The 25,229-nt window shown below is 38.7% G+C and overlaps 1 protein-coding gene across 5 annotated transcripts in view; it reads right to left on the bottom strand.

The window, feature by feature from the left end:
• Positions 1-4,500: 4,500 nt before the first annotated feature.
• The window catches only part of zc3h13 (zinc finger CCCH-type containing 13), a 71,999-nt gene continuing 51,270 nt past the window's right edge, over positions 4,501-25,229 (bottom strand). For all 5 annotated transcript variants that reach the window (XM_056763761.1, XM_056763790.1, XM_056763783.1 and 2 more), the window contains 11 exons: positions 21,883-22,238; positions 19,523-19,954; positions 18,530-18,742; positions 17,950-18,382; positions 11,555-11,664; positions 9,052-10,281; positions 7,370-7,891; positions 7,146-7,286; positions 6,380-6,580; positions 6,100-6,263; positions 4,501-5,117 (listed from right to left, as the gene is read on the bottom strand). In XM_056763761.1, the coding sequence (XP_056619739.1) occupies positions 4,953-5,117; positions 6,100-6,263; positions 6,380-6,580; positions 7,146-7,286; positions 7,370-7,891; positions 9,052-10,281; positions 11,555-11,664; positions 17,950-18,382; positions 18,530-18,742; positions 19,523-19,954; positions 21,883-22,238 (3,967 nt within the window). In that variant the 3' untranslated portion in view covers positions 4,501-4,952. The remainder of the gene's footprint in view (positions 5,118-6,099; positions 6,264-6,379; positions 6,581-7,145; positions 7,287-7,369; positions 7,892-9,051; positions 10,282-11,554; positions 11,665-17,949; positions 18,383-18,529; positions 18,743-19,522; positions 19,955-21,882; positions 22,239-25,229) is intronic.

The raw sequence follows: 25,229 nt of genomic DNA, 5'->3' as shown, positions 1-25,229 counted from the left end.
GGGCCTGAGGCAGCAAAGCTGCCCCAAACCATGATGCCCCCTCCACCATATTTCACAGTTGGGATGAGGTTTTGATGTTGGTGTGCTGTGCCTTTTGTTCTCCACACATAGCGTTGTGTGTTCTTTCCAAACAACTCAATTTTGGTTTCATCTGTCTACAGAATGTTTTGCCAGTAGTACTGTGGAACATCCAGGTTGCTGCAATGTTTTTTTTTGGACAGCAGTGGCTTCCTCCGTGGTGTCCTCCCATGAAGTCCATTCTTGTTTAATGTTCTCCTTATTGTAGATTTGTCAACAAAAATGTCAGCATGTGCCAGAGATTTCTGTAAGTGTTTAGCTGACACTCTAGGATTCTTCTTCACCTCATTGAGCATTCTGCGCTGTGCTCTTGCAGTCATGTTTACAGGACGAACACGCCTAGGGAGTGGAGCAACAGTGCTGAACTTTCTCCATTTGTGTACAATCTGTCTTACCGTGGACACATGGACATCAAGGCATTTAGATATACTTTTGTAGCCCTTTCCAGCTTTATGTAAGTCAACAATTCTTGATCATAGGTCTTCTGAATACTGACCAAACTGGTTTTATTCCTAATAGGTTTTCTTTCTTCAATGTTAGGAGATTATTGAATATAATGTACCATTCATTAGAGGAGGGCCTTAAGTAGCGCTCTGTGATTAGAGGCAGAGAAGGCTTTTGATCAGCTGAAATGGCCTCATATGGTAAGAGTTCTGGGAGTTCTTATACAATCAGACAGATTTAAGTACGATGGTGTTGTTTTGCAACAAAACCCAACATTAAACTTTAAATTGAATTTACTCAAGAAATTGGAGGATATAAAAGCAGAAATCAGCAAGCAGAGGACTCTTCCTCTTTCTATGATAGGCCGTATAAACGTGGTTATAATAGTCTCTATGTCTAGATTTTTATATATTTTTCAGAACCTTCCTATTTTCTTGACAAAGGCTTTTTTCAAAATTTTAGATTAAGTAATTCTTCCTTATATCTGGGGGTTCAAAGCTCATAGAATTTTTAAAATACATTTGCAGAAACCAAGGGAGAGCGATGTGTTAGGGCTTCCTTGCCTCTTGCACTATAACTGGGCGGGCACTGCTAGGGCCCTTGTCCACAGGCAGGATGATTATGAAAAGGGAATTTCAAATTATATGCCTCCCTGGGTTGGGTTTGAAAAAAATTGTATTATAAACAGTTCTCTCCCAGCTCTTCTTTTTTCAGCAGCTGAATTGCCCCATCTGTCAGATAAATATATTGTTTCAAATTGTCTGAAAAAATTGTAAAAAAATTGAGAAGGGCTGTAGACTGACTGATACATCTATTTCTGCCCCAGTATATCATAATCATGCTTTCCCCCCCTCTCTCATAGATTCAACATTTAATATATGGAGACTGAGTGGTATCCTTACTCTTGGGTATTTATACATTGACAAACAGTTTTCTCTTCCCACAACATACATTTTTCGTTATTTACAAATAAGGAATTATGTGCCTAATGCAATGCCTAATTTAGTCTCTGCCTGAGAAAAAAAGGATTTATTTGTTTTTGCGGGACTCCAAACATTTGACTTCAGATTTTGTAAATATATTTTCTGAAGAAATGACATATTCTATGCAATCCTTAAAAAGCGTGTGGGAGGAGGAATTGGGTCTACAAAAAGAAGCTGACATATTGGATGAGAGCCTTTGCAGGATTCATTCTATCAACTCCAGGCATCAGTTTATTAAAATTAAGGTGATGCATATGTTGCATTATTCAAAGACTACACAGAATTTTCTCTACTATTTCTCCTACATGTGACAGTTTAAGTCTGCATAGGACTAAAAACGCCAAACAGGAGGAACAACTCAGGCAAGAGACAGCCTGTGGACTCAAGAAAATCAATAATACAGCTCTTCATGGGAAGCGGAAACTCTACTCTGGTGCTTCCAATTTGGCTTGTTGCCATCCCTGATGTGGCCAATTTCAATGTATGAGCTCACAGTGTCTCGCGCCAAGAACCTTGAGAGATTGGTGAGTACACAAGTGCGAAAATGGCTTGGACTACCAAAATACCTTAGTAACATAGGGCTGTACAGGAGTAGAGCTCTCTCTCTTTCCATTTCAAGCCTTGTTGAGGAACATAAATGCACCAAAACAAGGTTAGAGATGACATCAAAGAATCCTGTGATCCCTGTGTAAGAAATGCTGCTCCAACAGTAGTGAGGGAGGAAATGAAACCCAACAACAGCGGTAGGAGATGCAAAGGCAGCCCTCGGACATAATGACATCGTGGGACAAGTTCAACCGACAAACCCATTGAAACCTCGGACCTACTTTCCTCTATTCATATTCTTGACTGCTCCCCCTGTAATGCATAAGGTGTGCGAAATGTCCTATTGCATAATGAAATAGTGGGATTATAAAACCTAGTCCTATTAAGAGAATCTGCAGAGGGCTCTCTTTCCCATCTTTTCTGGACTTGCCCCAAACTTTATGATTTTTGCTGTGACATATTTAAATGGTTTTCTGATATATACATATGGTTTTGTAGGAAAGATTGCATTATTTGGATGCTCTGACTTTCTGTTAAAAAATGATGACTATGGAATGATTGTTGCTTAAAACCTAATTTTAAGACACTGGATATCAAATGCTGTTTCTCAGTTTAATACCTCGTTGATTTACCTCATGACATATGGAGAAAAAAAGGAGATGTTTCCTGCTCTTTGGACTGCAAAAAAATAAGAATAGATTAATCTTTGTCTGTCATTCTGAAATCAGATTAAATTAATAAAACTCAATAATATTAATTGTTATCATTAGTAATAATTTTTTTGCGTTATAAATCAAAATAACATAATTGAGTAGTATTTATTAGTACGGTACTGGTTCTTTGGCCAGTATACCCAATATTTTTGTATATTATTTTGTATATGTAACTATTAAGGAGATTATTGAATTACCAAATTTTTATTTGCTGAATTTCTTTAATGATATTGCTTGTTATCTGTTGCCACAAAAGAGTAGCTATAGCAGATTATTTTTAAGGTAATTCTATTATGCTGGAACCATTAAGTTTCTGTTGGTTCAGGCAGAAACCCGCGACTGTAATCAAACCTAGACTATATTGCACAGAAAGTGGGACAGGTAAAATTTCTTTGTAGGGATGAGTATATGAGGCTGAAATAACATGATATTTCTTGTTGTAATTAAGATTGTTGACATAGTTGACTTTTTGATCTTTAGGGCTTAATATTGTAAAAGGTAAGGCTTTAATCACATTATGAGGGCATATGTAAACACAGGATCTAGGAAGCTAGCTTTTCAGCCTAGTGCTGTGTCTATAGCTAAATATAAAATAAACAACAAAACCTAAAACAAAACAGCAAAAATAATGTAGTTTGAGCTGCTCTTATGGAGGAATTTCACGATATGTCTTTTTTTAAACCATTATTCACTATGTATTTCTCTTTGTTTTAAACATATTTGTATGAGATTCATATAAGCACCCTGTACAGCTGTTTTTTATGTTCGGTAGTGTTTATGAAATCTAGGCACTTTCCCGCCCCATTACTACGACCCAATCTTGACATTTTCCGGTCCCAACCCTACAGTATGACCGAATATAGGCAGTTTCAGTCCCTGTTACGACGACCACAATCTTGTATGCTGATACAGCACAATGAGCAAGGCCACAAGTATGGCCACAGTTAGAGAAAAGAGGAGGTAGTGTAGAAGGGGGGAAACATGACTTCAAACAGGTCATGACACCCGTGACAAAACGGTGAAGTACAAGAGAAGGAATGGTTAATAAAATAAGGTGACATCATGACTAAAACCCGATTGGTAAAAGCTTATGTAAACCCCTTGGAAGTTTTGTATAAATGTTGTTGTCAGATGTGCATTTGTCATATGATCCTCTGAGCGTCTCACTTTGTTAACTCGAGCAACAAAATTTTGACCTTTTGGCACCTGGAACCCTTGTCTGCAAGATTATTTTTGCTCCTTGACTAGTATCAATAAAACAGTCAATCTTGAGGTTTCTTTTAAACATTGTTTTGCGTTGCACGTTTTCCTAAAATATTTCCCAGTCACTGAGGAGCCCGAACACATGACAAAGAAAGCAGATCCTGATTTCTCCTCTTTTGTGCATTCAAAGTGCTGATTGGTTTGCAGATAGAACGTTATAGATCAAAATTATAATTCGATTTTATAGACAGAGCTTTTTGTTTTCTTAAAAAGTCCCAAAAAACATAAACCTGTGTCAACTTGTTTACATTATGCTATGTGAATAACTCAATTTTGAAGAAAATGTCAGATAGAACCTTGTGATATGTTATTACTTATTATATGTATCATCGCCTTAGAATTATGTAATAAAAAGCTACATTATCACAGATTATTGCTATTACATTTTAAATGTTTTCATCTTTGATGCTTTTCAAATTAAACGGATTCCACTTTAGTGACAACATTATCAATAAAAGAGAAACACATTTTGACTTTGAAACCTGTTGTTTTAATTCAACAAAAAAACAACCAGGAACAAGAGTGCTGAACCAGCTATCACAAATGTTTTAAAACAAATCAGACAAACAGGGAGATACATTAGATACACAAAAAGTCACTTTGCATGTGTGCATTTTCGGTGCCCATAGTACACCTTGCATACATTCAGCAATTGTTGTTCACATATCAGACAAAACAAAATTATCTAAACCAAATGTAAATGACAAAACCTTATGAAATACATCTTTCCCACAGTTTAGACTGTATTTTCCACCGGCTTACATTTCCAGTTAAAATGGTTCTGTGAGTTAAGGGATGTGGCAGCAATTTTTCAGGGCTGACTCCAAAGTAGTTTCATGTTTTAAATCATCAGTGAATGCACAGGTTAACAGCATTCTGAAATCCTCTGGACTGTGATGAAAAAAACAAAGCTTGCTCAGGAAACTCACACCTCTGCTTGTGTGCTGAGCTGTTGGGATGCAGAACCTGAATCAGACTTCTGACCACTGGACAGGGTGGAAGAAATTTTCTTTTTAAAAAGCCGCAAACAGAGTGTCATTAGTTCATTGTCAACAACTGGAGCACTGGTGTAGATCTGTTTGGTTGTGCCCTATATGAGAAGAGAAACACAGATGCATTAAACTTCACATAAGCCTTTAACACTGATAAATGTTTATTGCAAATTGTCAATTTTTTTTAAAACCGCGAGTAACCTTTTTGCTAAAGACAAATCAGTTATTGATCAACTATATTAAAAATGATTTAATAATCAGTGGTTGGGGTGCATTTTGTGGGTTATGTCAGGTTGATTTGAAGAAAATATTGAAGAAAAAAAAGAGGAGACCATTGACCAAAAAAGAGGAGAGGCCACTTGGCCGGGTTATTACAGAGAACTGGTAGCCCTGCAGATTTTGGAGAGTAGTGGTGGGCGATATGTAAAAAAAATATTAATATGTAATATATATGTATTCCATTGGGGTTTTAAGGACCGTTTTGTCACACTACGTAATAAAGAAACAATTAGCCTGTTGAAATAATTATTTAAATAATAATTGACTGACCATTTCTGTCAGAGCAGGGGTGGACGCTATGACCATAATCTTTCACTTTTTCATAATCATATTTTCTGACTGATCTGCTTTAATGCGTTGCCATAGACAACCCAACAACCCATATGGTGAACAATTTTATGTTTCACACAGATAGTGACAGAGGCAAAGTTATTGCAGCTTTTTCTTACTGTTTAATTTACTATAAAATAAGCTTTGCTTCCAAATCAAGTGAGCTGCCTCAGTGCATTCCCTACAAAGCACACAAGCAGCTACCTTTTAAAATAGGATCTTAACTGAAACGGAACCATTATGTAGTAGTGCTAATCATTTTTTATAAAATAATTGATGCTTATATATACTTATAATTTTCCTTTTAGTCAACGGATACATGCAACTCCATTAGATAAGGACGGTTTAGAATGCTCTTCCTTAATTATGATGCCTTAAATACAGTCTAGGTAGGCAGCTTACTAGGTTTTGAAACATCACAATTTCTAGTTTCAGCAAAAATCAACCCCCAATGAAAGATGATATAAGCACCCTGTCATTTTTCAGCAACTGTTTGCGTATGGCAACATCCCGGCGAGCACACAGGGCCTTGCAGCAATGGCTTAAACTCCTTAGCAGGTTGGCCCTTTCCATTCTTCTGCTGTATGCAGCCATGTTTAGAGCTCCCATATCATGCTCTAACATTTTATCAGTATCTTGGAAATACAAACAGATTGTAAGTTAAAACTAATTATGTCCAATTCAATATAAAACTCTATACTATAAAAAAGATATTTAAAGAAACTAAAATCCAAGTTATGTAATCTTTCACCTTTAGGATCTTTCAGCTCTCTGGAGCAGACTTCTTTAACCTTGCCCAGAAGTTGAGGCCCAGCCAAACTTCTGGACACTCCTGCTTTTAGCAGCACAGCCCCTGGTGTGAATCTGAACAGTGCTGCCCCAGGAGCTCTGGACTCCTGTTGTTGCCTGGGTATCAAACTGGACCAATCTACATCAATCACATCCACAGGCCCTGAAACAAAATATATTCATATGGTGGATTATTAAAGGAGTAGTTCACCTTCAAATTAAAATTCTGTCATAATTGACATGCCCTCTTGTCAGTTCAAACATGTATGACTGACTTTCTTTCTTCTGCAGAACACAAAAGAAGATATTTTGAAAAAGTTGGTAATAGAAAAGCACAGCCCCCCCATTCACTTCTGTTGTAACCAATGCAAGTAAACGGGAGGCTTCAACTTTCTTCAAAATATCTTCTTTTGTGTTCTGCAGAAGAAAGAAAGTCATACAGGTTTGAAATGACAAGAGGGTAAGTAAATAATGATAGAAATGAAGGCGTGGATTTGTATGAGAGTTTCAATTTATGTGATTCAGATGTCACAAGTATGAAATGTTTTTTAATACAAGTTAAAGCAAGCATCACTTCAGTTTGTTTATTGAATTTATTGATAGACCTGCCTTATATTAGATCCTTCTTGGTATGTGCAGATAAACAGAAGAAAAGATCCCCCCTTTATTTCTTGTAACATGAATGGTGCAAAGTAACTGTTAATGTTATAATGTGATTAGTTATGTACCAGAAATCTTTTCATCATCTAGCTGTTCGTCCCTCTTTTGACTGTCTGCCAGAATTTCGTCCAGTTCATCATCACTTATTGGCTCATATTCCTCACCACCTGACACAGAGTGTCCATCATCCCCCTTTGCATCCTCCTCTTCTGAAACAATACACAAACACAGTGAAATATACTATAGGAATATATATGAATATTTGTACAACACAACCTAAAAAATTACTTGCCATCAAGGTCATCCATTTTCTCAGGCTGAGATGCTTCCCCTTGCAGGTTTGAGATATTAACAGGCTTTTCTACATCTATAAGGGCTTCTCTTGGCAATAGTGGCTCATATTCTACTCGCTCTATCTTAACCTCAGCTCTGCTCTTTGGTTCCCTGTGAGTTTGAAGGTTAAATTGGAGAATCCTTTCCCGTTCTCTCTCTCTTTCACCACGGTTTCGATCGATCTTGTCATGTGCCAGAGGTCCTTCCGGTAAAAGCCGCTCCCTTTCCCTCATGTCTCGCTCTCTAACTGCCTCCCGGTTGCCACGGAGTGCCCGGCCACCCCAATCGCGAGGTTCTGATTCCCACTCCCGTTGTTGGGGTTGTTGAGTCTGCATTTGCCGATTTCTCTCACGCTCCCGGTCCAACTGTTCACGATCTCTGTCACGCTCCCGACTTTCATAGGATCCAGCTCTTGAACGAGCTTGACGTTCAGACTCTGGTGAACTGCGACGAGAACTTTGACTTCGGGAGTCCTGTCGGTCTGGAAAGCAAAACATTTGATTCTCCATAAAATATACATTTATATTACAATTACCACCACCTTATAAAAATATGCAAGTTAAAGTGTAGTAACCATGTTTTTGGTGTATTGATTATCATTGCATAACCATGGTTGCACTACAAAAGCCATGGTTAAACCCCAATTATTGTAGCAAAACCATCTGTCACCCATCATTAATCCACCCCACCTGTACTACAGAAATTTCTAGAATTTTCTGACAGTGACAATTGGAAAAAATTAAAATGTGGAAATTTGTACTGTTTTTGTTTATTTGCAATATACCAATATATTGTGATTAATGATATAAGCTTAACATTTGCTTGAGCCAAATACACAACTCAAAGAAAAATGTAAAAAGTGAATATGTAAATAAATTTTGCTTCCAAGCGGTATATTGGGAGTGAACGAGTGTTGATTTTTGGAAGCTCCAAAAAGTGCATCCTGTACTCAAGGTACTGCTCGGCTCCGTGGTCTTAACGGTCTTCTGAAGCAAATCCATGCGTTTTGTTTAAGAGAATTATCCATAGTGACAACCCTATTAACTTTGATGTCTAGCTTCCGTCATCTCTCGAATGCACATGAACCAGGGGCTTGTTCTTCCAGCAGATGACGCAGGTGTGTCCTAAATTCCAGTGACGAACGCTGCATTTTTCATTTGTTGCCAATAGGATAGCATCTACTCTGGCGGGAGATTTCGTCGCCGTAATTTGCAGGAAGAACAGGGTTCTGGTTCACACGCATTCGAGAGATGACGGAAGCATTTAATATACATCAACGTTAATAGAGTGTCAATAGGGATATTTATCTTTAAAAAAAAACCACATGGATTAGCTTCAGAAGACCTTTGTTAAGACAAAGGAGCTGTGCAGGCAGTTCTTTGCTCAATAGATGTTATCAATGGATGGAAATCAACACCCATTCTACTGTTTGGAAGCAAAATGATATGCGGTATTATAACTCTGACTGTATTATTCTTCCAGAAGTAAACAATATTTAGTAAGGATAGCTTGAGGGCGAGTAAAACGTGGGGACATTTTGATTTGAAAGTCACAGGTGTATGTTTATCTCAATTTTACAATGGCCTCATCAGATAAGGATTTAGAGTCTACACCACTTTTTACTCTTTTTATGAGCCTTACCTGACGATGTACTCCGGCTGGGTTCTCCTCTTCGCAGCTTATCAATTCTCGATTTTCTTTCTCCTCCTGCGTATTCACTGGCGACTGCTCTATCTCTGTCCTTTTCTCGTTCCCTCTCTCGGTCTCTGTCCCGATCACGTGAGTTGGCACCCTGCATGCGTCCTCTTCGAGACCTCGGTCCCTGCTGGGCCTCATCACGTTGAGCCGACTCATTAGAGGATGAGCGCAGTCTTCTCGATGAGCCCCGGCTTTGGTTGCTGCCCATAGTACTGTGCTGCGGTTTGTCTGCCTGCTGTGGTTTGCGTAGCATGTGTTGCGGCAATAACGGCTGTAAAGGAAGTGACTGTATCAACATTGGAGGATCAGGGAGAAGAGGGGCAATGGGGGGGTCAGTATGGTCCCTGCCTCCTCCACGTGTACACCGCCCGCGGGGCCGCTCAGACAAAAGCATTCGGGCTTGAATCCTCTCAGAGAGCTGAGGAGCAGAGGACTCGCCTCGCTCTGGTACATCCTCGTCAGACCAATCACTGAAGCTAGCATCGATTTTAGCTGCGAGAGAACCCTGTCCAGCAGCTAAGGCCCTTTGGGATCCAAGGTCGTCCTTCTTGATTGATGGGGGTGTATGTGGGCCATGTCGTCTCTTAATGACAGGGTGCTGGGTTACTAGCTCATCATCAGAAATATCCGACTCGACACCACCTGAGCGTTTACGCTTCCTATCTAAACCTTTCTTCTTGGGTGTCTTGCGTGGGGAAAGATGCTGATGAGCCTTGGCCAGAGTAGAGCAGGGTGGGGCGTCAAGGTTACAACGTTCCTCTTCACAAGTTGGCCCATCCTCCTCTTTATGGTTCTTTCTCAGATTTTTCCTCAGACATTTAGGCTTTTTCTTGCCCTCCTCATGAATAGCAGAAAAAGGGGTTCGGTCCTCCACTAAGGCAGAAGGAATCAGAGCAGCAGTTGGTAGTTCTCTCTGCTCTTTTGCCCTCCTAGAGTCACAGACGCTTGTGTTAGCAGAACCATCTGGAGCTTGTTCTCCACGACGCTCTGGTAATCTCCTTGCTCTCTCACTGTGGTAATCCACCTCCTCGTGTCGGCCGCGGCTATCGTGTTTATCACCACAGTGGTCTTCATCCTTCCAGCGAGTGCGTTTATCATCAGTAAACAAGAGTACAGGGGAATTGGGGGTATCCTGAGGACGAACAACCTGACTTAGCAGTCGGTGCTTATCTCCTGTGGACAGAAATCAAACTTGACATTCAAGTAGGGCATCCAAGAAACACTTAAAATGTGTGCGTTTCTGCCTCTGCGATTATATAATCGCGCTAGACGGATTGATTTAAGCACGATATTAATGGGCAGATAATAATCGATCAATCGTTTAGCCCTGATTTTTAATTAATGTTTTTTGTTGTAGGCAAACATAGGCCTAATAGAGGCTATTCAAGAAGGGGGTCTCAAAGATGCTTATCCAAATGTTTATTTTTTATTTTTTAATTCAAGTATTAAAAGTTACATATTGCTTTGATGGTATATCTGCTTTGTTACTTGTACTTTGTTTTTTTTAGGGATAAACTATAAATTAGCAGCCATATCGATAATAAAACTTAAATAATAAATCATAAATAATTTCCTCTGTGAGCATCATGCAGCTGAAGATTTAACCAGTTAATACACAGTACAGTACAGTACTATCTTTCTGTCGTGATCAGCTATTAGCAAAACGTTGGTGATGTGGATACACTTTGTAGATACCATATTTATGAATGTATAAATTAAAGGAACAAAAGCATATTGTTTAATTCAGACTGCTGTCTGAATGCTTTCCGTCTTGAGACCAGTTAGACATGTTCTTCCAGATCCAGAACAACCCAGAAACGTGTTCTTAATAGACAGATCTATAATGTTTATTAAATAAAAAATATACCAGTTTGAAGGTTAAAGAATCGTTAACTAGAAAAGTAGGCTTGGTAGATGATTTTCATTGGGAAAAAAAGAGAATTAATGGTAACCTTGTTTTCTGCAGTGAATGTTTTCAAATAAAAGCAGTTGTCGACTTTTTGCATTTCGTTTCAGTCTTTCGGAATTTTACATTAATATTATCGGCCAATATATATCTTATATCAGCTTCCAATGTTGAAGAATTATCGCTATTGGCCAAAATTCACATATCGGCGCAGACCTAGTATTTTACATTATTAATTGTTTAGATTTATACGCAGAAGCTTGCCGTTTTCTACATTTTATTTTTGGTAGTTAGATAGAGGTTGGGGTTATTAGTTATGTAGGTTATTTGGTTTAAAATTTTTCTTTAGTTGGCATCACTCAATTTTTCCTTCCCATATTTTTTCTAATGTAAATATCACAACACATCCCCAATTATAATTTATAACAACTGTAATAACAGATTTAGGTTTAATTAGCAAATCTGTAGAATCACATCGTTCGAGTGCTGCTGACTGACGTCACTGGTGTTTGTTCACTCAAAGAAAACGAAACCTCTAACCTTTTTCTTCAGTGCTGTTGTAACCTTCACTGTCTGCAGGGCTGACGTCGCGCGCTCTTTTAGGAGATGGCCGTGGACTGGGAGTGGTCTCTGTACGATGTCTCTTACGGCTGCAACAAAGAGGGCAAACATAATTGAACATGTCTGAAACTCATTTAAATACACTATGTTTAAATATCAAATATCATATATAGAGGCAAAATTGAAGCCTTGTGTGTCACTGTGCGTTATTTTGAGTGAGTGCACTTTTTTACACTGCTAGATAGATGTCATACTGTTTAAAATTAAAATGATTGCCTCAGGCTATAAAAAAGTCAAAACATGGAACATTAAAATACGTAAAATCAAAACACTGGAACAATATCATCTAGGGTTCGTACACATTTTTACGATTTCACCTTTGGGGCAAATGTAATGACACAGAAACATCTATCATGTACAAACAAAACAAAATAACAATTCGAAGCATTTTACATGATATGTTTTGTATGAACTGAATTTTAAAAAATGCTTAACCAAACTGGTTGCATAACAAATAACAGATATGTACAGTACTGTGCAAAAGTCTTAGGCACGTTGGTATTTTCATCCCAATAAATGATTCAAAGACAGTAACATATCTTTTGCTGTAGTCTGTCAGTAGGAAATTTCACTTTACATATGAAAATATTCCTCCTGGGATCGAACCCACAACCTTGCCGTTGTTAGTGCCATGCTCTTACCACTGAGATACAGTTAAGCCACAGCCTTAACCTTGCAGCTATGTTTATGCAACTGGCCCCTGATTATCATTCAAAGTTACTTTTTCAATCAACTAGACAGCTTCAGTAGGTGGTTGCCCAGACTGCCTACTAAAGCCATGTTAAGAGCCGTTGATGTGGAAGGGCGGCAAGTAAAAAAAATATACATGTGAAAATAGTTCACGGAATTCCCACAAGGAGTCTTAAAAGGATAGTTTGCACCCTCAGTACTTAATCAAATGCACTGTGAAACAAATTGCATGTGATAAATCCCTTATTACATGACACAGTCAAAACTATTTTAGGCAACACATTTAAATCAAAACAAGAGTTATTCACGTTATAGGCAGAGAATGAACCAAATGCACAACACATTAAACTAATCATTTAATGATTAGAGCAAACATGTTGTTTATGGTCACAGGGGTTAATAGAAGATTTTTTTCCGCCACCCAATAGCGTAAGCCTAATAGTTATGACAAGACACTCTAATTAGCGATGGGCAATATTATGTCTTTTCCGATATACCGGTAGAAATTCTCCCCACAATAGGAATTAAGTATTCCTGCGATATAAACAATAAATTCTAGTTGTTGACGTATTTCTTTGCGAGACCCATTCACAGCTCATATGAGGAGTGAAAACAGGAAGGCTATGGCGTATGGAATTCAAACCCGACTTAATAATAAATGAAAAAAGAAATCCATAAAGAAATAGAAGTATAAATACTAATTTATTATTGTTTTTTGCGTGCAATTAAATATTTTTTCCTGTTTATTTATTTTTTAATTTAATTATTTATACATTTATTATTTCCACATTTATTCATGGATACATGTATTTATTCCTACATTTATTTATTTTCACATATTTATTTCTATATTTATTTAGGTGAGGGCACGTTTCACCTCAGACATAAGCAATCGATCTCAGAGCGGCGGTCCTGAAGCTTCGAGGCCACAGGGACACCGTGTATTGTGACCAAACGAAACGAGGTTGACGAAGTTGCATAGAGGAGGCAATCTAGTCATTAAATATCACCCTAACTGTATGTAGATAAGGTTACCACACAAAGCCTACATACTCTTTATTAGGGACATGGTCGTAATGCAGGCACAAATGTACTAATGCAGGTCACAAATGTTTACATGCTGATCAATAATGCTAATGCTAAATGTAGATAAAAACTTTAAGGTTAATAAAAATAAAAAATCTGGTTGGAAGGCTAGAGACACATAGCAAACAGTAAAAAGACTGACGGATACAAATGCTTTAATATTTGCTGCATTTGTTTACTGTTGTGTGTCCATTTACCTGCTCTGCTTGTCTACAATAGTGTTGTTAAAATAAGCATGGGTCTGCTGCTCTTGCTTAAAAATCATGGTGATATGGGGAGAAATGTGGGTAGTTGAACAGACTTGTATAAAACATCATCAGCCTTTTTTTGTTGCGATATCAAGTTGTGTTGGCTTAACAAGGTACTCAGAAATGTACATTCTGTGTCATAACAAGGATATATCAGTTTCTTCTTTTTATCTAAAAAGTGCCCATATTTGTTACCCAAATATCCTTTTTTTCCCACAGTGTTTTACAACCGGAAATAAGCCTGCCCGCACTCGCGGATCGAGAATCTAGTATGGTGGCTTCATCCAACTAGCCCATTATTGTTACTTGCACTTCATGTTTATCTTAGCCTTCTCTGTCAGCAAGTTATACAGGGTGTCCTCGACTAAGGATTTACAAAGTCGAACCAGAATTGTCACGTCTTGCCTATAGTTGACTGATAGTCTAATCGTGCGCGTGCATGTGGGGACGACACCATGTGGTTAACATGGGTGCACCGCTCTAATCGTTTTTTATTAACACTATTTGGATTCTATTCACCTGTGGACACATCACATTTGGACTTTTAGATTGTTTTAGGGTGTGGTATTAACATTCCATGATTTTAATAGTCTTGGGTTTTAGTGTTGTTTTAAGTCTTTTGTGAACATTGTAAATACACTGTTTTAATCTCACACAGTCTAATCTGACGCCATTTTAACTTTTGTAATTTAGTTGATAAAGCTGATTGTTACAACGTTCATTACCAATGAACTACTAATAAAGTTACAGCATGTAAAGGAGGAAAGCAATAAAGCATCTTACCATTTAAAAAGTCCCTTTCACCTTTTTTCCTGCGCACTCTTTCTCTGTTCTCCTGACTCGCATGCTTGCTTTCAGTGCAGAGAATGACAAGTTCCAAAAGTCTGGGCTGTTCTTCCTAAATTTGGTGATTTTGGTTATATTTATTATTTTAATTACTTTCGTTTCATGCAGCGCAAAGTTCAGTCCAAGTAAAGAACTAAGTACATTTACGGAAAGTGTTAATTCATATTTATATGCCCAAACATTCAGTAAGTAACAAATGTTTGGAAATGGTGTACACATTAATTTGCAAATGGTGCATCACATTCATCTACGGGTGCATGCGGAACGTGCTGCTTCTCTTTACAGGTCTCACTGCACAGAAGACACGTAGAGACTCGATCCAGCACTGGGTCATAGCCATACCTTGCGCTCATATGCGCAGGGGGTTTCAGTACCCAACCCTAAAAATGTACCCTTTAATCACTAATAATATTTTTGTGGCGGAGTGTCTGCATGTCTGCTATGCCACTGCCCATAACCAAAATGGCATGATCCCCAATGCATAACATCTCTGCAAAGATTCAACTGCGAGATTGGTAGTCAAATCAGGCTCCTCCTATCAAAGCATCGAATCTTCAAATATTCGGGGTCACCCCAACAGATTATCACTAAATGGCTGGTTGTCTAGGTAGTGCCTGCGGAATGGGCTGGGGCTGCCTTCCTGTCTAGAAATATGGCACATAGTTTAAATGCTAAAACTTGACTCACTGGGGCCCAGGTCAGGGACCAGACAGATTGTCAGTCTCACGTCGCAGAATACACAAAATGTACAATTTATGATAATCTCCTCCCCAAAACATCACAATTTAGGGACCGTGTCTGTCGCCCGGACTAGAAAACATAAAATAATGTGGTAACCTCTCAAAAGTAATTTATTAAATGTTAAATGAACTAAAATGAACAAAATACAGATAATCAACTGATACGACTCGGATTGCAAAATATTAGATATCTCACCGTATCTACACCATACGCGACAGGTGACGCATCCGGTGTGGCCAAAATGTAAAATTATAATGGGTTCTAATGTGTTTCTAATGTCTTTTGTAGTGTCGCGTCTGTTTAGTCCATTGTAGACACATCGTTACCAAAAAAGCTTTTTTTAGAGAGACACAAATCAAAAAGATGACAAACGATCATAAAATAGACGTGCCCTGTTTGACAGAAATGTAGTGAAAACGAGATGATTATATTACTTTTAATGAGTCTGTCCCCCAAGGTTATTATTATAAACATGAACCACATCTAATAGGCAGAAGGGCAGGCGTCACAGCACTCAACAATAACGCTTACAAAAATACACATTTCCCAGATGTCTAATTTTAAATAAAATTATTTTAAAATCATGGTACTTCATGTAACAACATCTAATACTAACATTTTTCAAGTTTGATCTAGCCATTGTGTATAGGTCACCATGCAGACTTTATCAAAGAATTTGGTGAGTTTCTATCATAACTAGTACTGGGTCCAAGGACAGAATCCTTGTCGTTGGTGACTTAACATCCATGTAGAAAACAATACAGATGTTTTAGGAATGGCTTTTAAAGACACTCTTAACCCTAAAGGCGTTAGACAACATGTGTCAGGACTCAGGACCCATTCATCTTCGTAATGGTTACTTCACTTGCCTATGGCTGCAAGTCAAACTCCTTGTTACAAATAGGATGGAACAATAACTTAAACAGCATGTTCCCCGCAATCCCATTTTTTAACCTTTTGTTAGTGTGTAATGTTGCTGTTAGAGCATAAATAATATGGACAGCTTTACCAATCAGAGCATTTGGGAAGGCAGGATTTTGAAGAAACCGGAAGAAATCAGACATGGTGGACGATAGACTTGAAATATGTTAAATTTAAAGTTTTTTTTTTTAAACTAGAAACATGAACATCCATTGTTAAACACCCAAACAACACAATCAAAGCTTCGAAAACAGGGAAAAAAGAGGGCCTTTAAAAGATTTGTTTCTCTATAATCTGCCTGAATTATCTCAATTCCCTAGCATGAGTAATAATTTAGAACATCTTGACATTACCACGGAAAATCGTAACTCCACGCTCTCCGAAACGTTAAATACTGTTGTTCCTCTGCACTTAGAAGATTAAAGATAGCAGCCCAACACCGTGGTACAATGAACACACTCAGGCTCTAAAGAAAGTGGCCCGAAAAATGGAGCGCAACTTTAAGAAAACTAAATTAGAGGTATTTCATAACAACATATAGGAAATCTCTAAAAACGTCTATATCCCCCAACTTTTCATCACTAATAGAAGAAAACCAGCACAACCCTTGGTTTTTATTTAACACAGTGGCTAAATTAACGAAAAATAAATCATCAGCCACCTCAGATTTTGGATATCAGCATGGCAGTGATGAATTTATGATCTACTTCACAAATAAAATAGTTGATATCAGATAATGTTTTTAACTATGCAACCAGAGGCTACACTAGCTGATCAAACAACTAACTTATAGCTCCTCTGAGGAGAAATTGCAATTATTTTCTACCGTAGATCACGATGAACTCTCTAAACTCATTAGATCATCTAAATTAATAACATGCATGCTAGACCGTATACCTACAAAACTACTGAAAGACATGCTCCCAGAAATTAAAGATACTCCGCTTGATATTATTAACTCATCTCTGATATTAGGACATGTGCATAAAGCAAGTAAGGTGGCTGTTATAAGCCCCCCTGTCAAAAAACCCAACTCGACCCTAGAGAACTAGGGAATTACAGGCCTATATCGAATCTACCTTTCAACTCAATGCTCTGTCCTCGATAGGAATGAAATGAATGAAGAATTCAAGTCTGGATTTAGAGCACATTTTTTTACAGACGCATCTTTATAACCCTGCATATACTACACTTCCATAATACAAATCCTCTAAGGGTTTAGGCTCCATTAGTTAGATTAGCCAGAACCAGGAACACTTCCCATAACAATTGATGTACTTGTTGAATCAAAGAGTGAAGAACAGTAATCTACTCTACGCTGTCTTTTCTCATTGTTCCAATGTATTCACAGCGAATAGGATGCGGTCCATGCCCAGACCTGATAGTAGAGCTGAGAAAAAGGGGACCGGCGACACGACAAGTCCTCACTATAAAATTTTAACTTCTATTAGAATATTAATGACAATATTAAAACTAGTATCTACCCTTTTACTATACTAATACTATATATACACTATACACACAGTTTAGGGTGTCTGTATACCTGCGAAATCTGAGGAGCTGCCAAATTGTCTTTCATTGTTCCCAACAATGACAAAAACATTACTGTTGTGATCCATTTTAATATTTTCTGTCAAGCTGCTTTGATGGCAAACTATGAGAAGCACTACAGAAATAAATGGAAAATTTAAAACTGTCAAATCCTAATTTTCATTCTTAAAAAATACTTTTACAGTAACTGACAAATATGAATCAAGTACACCATTTAGCTTTGTAACTTACGTGTTCTTTCTCTCTTCTTGAGTGTCCCGGCCAGAGCGATCATCTCGAGACTCATCCCTTCTCTCCCTTCTCTCTTCTCTTCCTCTTTCTCTTTCTTCCCACTCCCTCTGCCTTTCCCTCTCTCTCTGCTCCCTCTCACGCTCCCTTTCCTTTCTCTCTCGTTCCCTCTCTCGCTCTCGCTCCTCCCTCTCACGTCCCCTTTCTTTTTCCTCCCTCTCCCTTTCCCGTTCCCTGGCTCGCTCACGTTCTTTTTCAGCCTCTCTTTCTCTGTCTTTCTCTCTCTCCCTTTCCCTATCTTTCTCTCTATCCTTATCCTTCTCCCTATCACGAATGCGCTCATCACGCCGCTCCTCCCCTCGATCATTCCTTCGATCGTCTCTCCTTTCTTCACGTTCAAGGTCCTCAACACGGCCAGAAGAAGGTGCTCTTTGCTCTGTTAAAAAACAGGTACAGATCCATTACACTTTCAAGGTTTTCATGTCCCAGATCACTTTTACATTCAAATATTTATGTACTTATATTTCAAACCGAACCGCAAAATCACAAGGTATGTTTTATTTTCAATTGAAAAAGTGATCACCTCTTTCTCTGTTATCACGGTGATCTCTCTCTGTAAGTCCAACCTTCCTGTCTTCTCTGGCTTGTTCTCCTCTCGGTCTATCGTGGTCATAACGATCACGATTACTGCTCCTTTCAGAACTCCTCTCTCTGAAACTGCCCCGGGGCTCCCAGCTGTCACGCCCACAAGTACTACTAGTGTCAGCCTGTGATGCTTTGTTACCACGAGCATACCCTAAAACAAAAATGCACAACAATCACTTAATATTACCGTTATATGTTATAAAAACAAGTAACAATGTAGCTGCAACCTCCAATTCAAAACATTTGGAAAATCGGGGGAAGAGGGCTTCAACTACATAATTTTAAAGAAACAATGCTATTAAATAGGAACAAATATTTGTGCTGAAACTTTTGTATGTTTGCCTGAATGTAGAACTACAGCCAATACCCTTTGAACTGAATAGGAAAATGTATCATGGTTTTACTAAAGTATTACTATTTCTGTAACCACAATTATATGACAAATACCAATGTTATACTTTTTTGTGGTAAGAGTTTAGTATTATTGTAAAACTATGGTTACTAGAGATAAATATACTTCATTTTTGTTTGGGTTACATTCATTTAAATCCCCCTTTGCTGAAAATAAAGCTTTTAATGTTATTTTTATGTCAATGTGCTGTTTTTCATATGCTTTGCGATGGTTAGTACAGGGTTTATCTTAAGAGTATTTTCTAAATAAAACTGCAGTTTACCAAAGACAGTTTAAAACCGCAGTTCTCAATCCTGGTCCAAACCCCCTCGAGCGTAAAAACTTTTTTGCGAATTATAAATTTAGCGTTTCCATCACTCGTTTCTGATAAAAAACTTGAATAAAACCAGAGTGAAATTTAGCAATCTGCCACTCAATTTGCAAAAAAAAAAGATGGATCTAGAGGCAAAATATACTACCATTTTTAGGCATGGTTAAAGGAGGCAACAATAAGACAAGTATCTTATTATCTTATCTTACCTTTCGGATCCTGAGCATCTGCTCCACGTCCCCTCCCTCTACCTGTTCTTTCCGCTCGAGATTCATTTTTGTTATCCGCTCTGTTCACATTTTTAACTTCCTCCTTTCCATGGCCCCTTCCATAATTCCTTTCATCTTGGGTTGTTGTATCCTCTTTTCTAGGAGCTTCATTTCTTTCTCGGTCCCTCTCCCTTTCACGTTCTTTGTCTCTGTGCTGCTGGGATTCTCTTCCAGAGCGGTTTCGCGTTTCGGTTGCATGGGCATCCCTACTGTCTTTAAACTCTCCACGGGGCTGTCGCTCGTCCCGGGCCTCCCGTCGATCTCGTTCTCCACGGTGGTCTCGACTGTCTTTGGTATCACGTGAAGAAATCAGTTCAATGTCGTAGTCTCGCTCATCACGACTGCTGTCCTTCTCACGCTTCCCAGGACACTCTAATGATACAGATGAGATGATGTGAGCAAACTAACTGTCACTAAAGTACTTTTTATGTGGGGATTTAAACTGTCTCTAAACAGTTACAGTGTTTGTAAGCTTTTTTTGAAACGTGAAGCTAGGGATGCAACAACGTGTTGGCGCCATCGATTAAGTCGACTACTACCATACACAGATTTTAACAAAAATATTGGTTGATACCAATTTGGGATGGGCATTTAAAGCAAAAATAATATTTTAAGATCGATGAGAACAATTCGAAAATTACTATTCGCAGCCCTCCCCCATATGGACACATTTACAGTATTACAAACACATAAACAGAGAGAGAGAGACCATTTATGCTTTAAATCTGTGACGAGACACTGCTTTATTTACTATGGAATAGGCAATCTTACATCAAGCTATACATTGAGATAACGCGCTGAAACATTAATATATTAACAACCGAATGCACTTATTAACTGTACGTCAATCAGCATCAACCGCTCATAATGGAAGGACATTTCCTTGTAAAATATGAGCATGCACATTTATACCAACTAAAAAACAGCAGTGTGATTGATGAAGGAAAATATAAAAAATCCATAAAGATTTTAAACCAGACTTAAAACATTAACCGAATGACAGATTTATTAACAGTCTGGAACGATTTCATGAATTAATAGCTCATGAAAAAGTTTCTCCAGTCTGGCAGTGATCGTTTTTTCTAGATTAACAGTTAACTCGGGCTGTACAAACGCCATAAGATTTTTAAAGCCCTCTCCTTCGACAAAGCTGATCGGAAGCATATCATCTTTGTAATTAAAGTCGTTATTTGCTCCGCCCATAAAACTTGCAACTGATTGCTGACCTGTGGATGGACCTGCTGGGAGCTTCGCCCTCAAATGATTGTGCATCGAAGTTGCTGATCCATGATAAGGCAGCTTTGCATTGCAGAGTTTGCACAGCACTTTATTCTCATTCATTTTATTAACTCATTCCCCGCCAGCCTACGCCCACCTAATAAAATGTTGCCAGCCTACGCCAGCGTTCTTTAACATTTTCACCTAACTTTACAGAAAATTTACTGTAAGCCATTAAAGAATATATGGACAAACAATAATTCAAAGGAAAGAACAGAGTCTCAGCTTTTAAACAAAAGAAAATGTATTCTAACTTCATTTGTTGTTTTTTTATCACTCCGTAGATGTGGGTAGGTTTCATCAAAAACGCATCACTTTGATTAAACTGAGATAATTAACGTTTTTTTGTCAAAGATTCCGCCCAGATTCCACGCAAAACAATAATTAAAAACCGTTAAAACATGTACGTTCTAGGTTCTGGGATTCTGTACTTTTTCCCAAAGGTGTGTAATAGCGCCACCTGCTGTAAAAAAGTACAAACACTGATTACCGCAATAACTTGTCTTTGGCAGAACCGTTTTTTTTAAATGACGAGATAACTCGTCAATGGCGGTGAAAGAGTTAAAGGACCCACACACAGAAGTCATTTTTGACACAGTCTCAATTTATCGTATCTGTTATGCCGTGCGGGTCTACAGTGTGCATAACTTTGTTAACAATTGTTGTGAAAAAAATGTTCTCCTCTACCGTCTCTTGATTGACAGCCTTTAGGTGTAAGGTGCGTCGTTATTGGCAGCACCACCCTTTGGTTACATGAACACATTGCGCACACTATTCAAAATTCTATAATTAAAAAACTAATCGAATATTCGAAAATTGTGACCTCATACCAATATTGTTACGTCACTTTCTATTTGAATTTAAAACATAAAATCACTGCTTTGTTGAGAAAAGGGGAATTTCCGCCATTGTTAAAAGACAAAAAAATATATAAAATCAAATGCTACAATATCAAATTAACAAATACACAAGCCTATAAGAAAACGCTGCTATTTTATTTTAAAGTAATTAAAGTCTCTCACCATCTCTGCGCTCATGGCGCCTCTCCAGCTGTACAGGACTCTTGTCTCGGTCTCCCCTACCCCTCTCTCTGGGCTGTGTTCGTTGATGGGAGCTGGACCTGCAAGGGGCGGGGCTTGCAGAGGGATCTCTGTGAGTGATGCGTGGAGAATGGGAGTGCTGCAAGGACTGGATAGGAGGGGGTGAGAATGACGAGGAATTAGGAATGTCTCGTTGATACGAGGGAGAGACAGAATCACGTCTGTGGCGAGGGGAGGGGGAGTGTCTCTGGGCAGAGGAGCCAGAGTGTGAAGAGGGAGAGTGTTGTTGTCTGGAATGAGGGGAGGGGCTGCGGCGGTGACACGGTGGAGTTCTACTCCTGCAAAAAGAAAAACAAGAGCTGTACTCACAATGATTCCAAATCAGATTTTGAATAGAGTGAAGGATTATGTTTCACCAGTTTGATATCTTAACTGAAAGGAATAAGCAGAATAAGAACGACAGCTCGATTTCTATTTAGTTTTGTAAATGTCATCTTTAATTTTTTATTTGTTAGAGTATAAAAGTACTTGATTAAATAAAATACAACATATATAATATTAATTGTATGATTACAATGAACAGATTCATTTTTTAAATATGCATAAAACATATTGAAGAATGGAAAACAAACAATCTCTCCCTTATCAGGCCCATTCTACATTTTAATTACACTGGTGTAATAATTAAGGTAACTGATGAAAGAACGCATGTGATGATTAACGCAAGTTTAATCATCATTGAGTAAAACTCGCTCTCTCTCCAGTTTTAGCGCCAACGTGTTCTCGCTCTCCAGTAGCTGGACGAGTAGAGTATTAAAGCGATTCCAGACAAAACAATGACATTCCAAACTGCTCCGTCACACACCTAATATAACAACAACAAATCTTGATTCTAACAAACAGAAACACCAATATTACTCGTATGGTGATCCGAATCAAAACAACCCCCTCAGGGGCGATTTTTAGACCATATTTCTCTCCAACGACTCTCTGCTGCAAAGTATCTCCATTGATATCTCCGAGTATCTCTACTAAAAGCCTTCGTACCGCAGGTCCTAACGCGTCTCTGCTGGAAGTCTTTATAATATAGGTGCAGGTCCTAGCTCCTGCCTAACCTTTATCCTTTTTATACTTATAATCCACAGACCTTTTATTTTATGTAATAAACAAGACGTTGCTCTTTCTACAGTCTTTCTAATGCCCGCATGATCTCTTCACTGCGTCAACATAAGACACACCGTCGCAGCATGGTGAATCTTTTTGTACTGTGGTGGCCACCGAAAATCTATACAACGCTGGTGGCCGCTATAAATCAAAATCTGCGCCTTTATGAATATATCTAAATTATGTCTACATGTGGTCACTTTCAAAAGCAGAGAAGCTAATTCATGCATTCATGACGTCAAGCCTAAATTATTGTAACACACCATTAGGTGATTGTCCTGCAGGCTTATTACAAAAACTCCAGCTAGTTCAAAACGCAGTAGCTCGTGTTCTTACATGAACAAAACCGTATGAGTATATAAGCCTATCAACATTGCACTAGTTAACTACACTAAAAAATATAGTTCTTAAAAGGTTCTTTAATGATGGTAAAGGGTCTATTTAGAACCATGGGCATTTTTCAAACGGAAGTGAGGATCCCTATGGCCTACATGCAGTCGTGTATCACATACAGCTTACATGTCATTTTCGGTCCGCTGGCTTTCAAGATTTTCTTGTTGTATTCATTAGTTTTTATTCATGATTATGACAGTTTGGCAATCTTCACAAACGGCTAATCAATTTCACTCATTCACTTGAGCAAGTATAAATAAAATATGTGTGACTTATCCAACGTCGATGCTAGACGGAGACCGCTGCTGATTGTGAGAATAAAGACTATATAATAAATTAAGCAAATAAAAGTTGTGTGGCAATCTATCGCATTATTTAAACTAGACTTAAATTATGGGCAATCACGCGACGAAATTCAAGCCCTGATTGGAAAAGTGGGGAACGTCGGCAGATGTTAAAGAGAAACCCGATGTAAACTCGATGCTAGTTCACCAGATACTGCTAGCAACCCTGTCATCACTAGGAATCACAGGCTCTACCCTCCGCTGGTTCAAATCCTACCTCTCCGACAGATCCTTCAGGGTGTCATGGAGGGGCTCGCTGTCCACGCCTCACCACATGATCACTGGGGTCCCTCAGGGGTCGGTGCTTGTACCGCTGCTTTTTTCCATCTACACGATATCACTGGGACCCATCATACAGGCACATGGCTTCTCATATCACTGTTATGCCGACGACACCCAGATCTACTTCTCGTGTCACCCAGACGATACCACTGTAGCAGCTCGCATTGCAGCCTGCCTCGAGGACATCTCAGCTTGGATGAAAGACCATCACCTCCAGCTGAACCCTGCCAAGACCGAACTACTCGTGTTTCCGGCACACCCTACGGTTTCAACATCCAGAACAGCTGTCCTTCAATGATCACATTGCAAAGACAACACGGTCATGCCGATATGCCTTATTCAACATTAGAAAGATCAGACCATATCCCACGGAGCATGCGGCACAACTCCTTGTCCAGGCCCTGGTAATCTCAAGGTTGGACTACTGCAATGCTCTCCTTGCTGGTCTTCCTGCAAAGGCTATCAAACCACTTCAGCTGGTTCAGAACGCAGCAGCACGCCTCGTCTTCCAACAGCCCAAAAGGGCTCACGTGACTCCCCTTTTCATCTCTCTTCACTGGCTACCGGTTGCAGCCCGTATCAGATTCAAGTCACTAATGCTTGCCTACAGGACTATCACTGGATCTGCACCGGCTTACTTCCACACTCTCCTGCACTCCCACACCCCATCAAGATCCCTGCGTTCAGCAAACCAGCGGCGGCTTGTATTGCCTTCCCATAAGGGCAGTAAATCGCTCTCCCGCTCTTTCTCTTTCTCATTCACAACTCCTTCCTGGTGGAACATTCTTCCTATCTCGGTCCGTTCAACCACATCTCTCACAACATTTAAAAAACTACTTAAAACCCATCTCTTCTGTGAATACTTGACAAACAAATGAAAAAAATAAACAAAAAAATACACTAACCCTTTCTCTCAACAGGTAGTGGTCTAGCTTTTGTTGAAACCAGTAACTTTGTTTTGGTACCTAATGTATTATGGCTCCTGTATGAACTATCGCTTATTGCTCCTAAACTCTTTGTATGTCGCTTTGGATAAAAGTGTCTGCTAAATGTCTAAATGTAAATGTAAATGTAAACTACACATTCAAGTAAATCGATTTATCGTCCAGCCCTAGTCTGTTATATAAAGTCTTTATTGTTGTACAT

This window comes from Triplophysa dalaica, chromosome 2, assembly GCF_015846415.1.
Source record: "Triplophysa dalaica isolate WHDGS20190420 chromosome 2, ASM1584641v1, whole genome shotgun sequence".
Lineage (NCBI taxonomy): Eukaryota > Metazoa > Chordata > Actinopteri > Cypriniformes > Nemacheilidae > Triplophysa > Triplophysa dalaica.
Note: the sequence above shows the minus strand (reverse complement) of the source record. Positions and strands in the feature narration are given on the sequence as shown.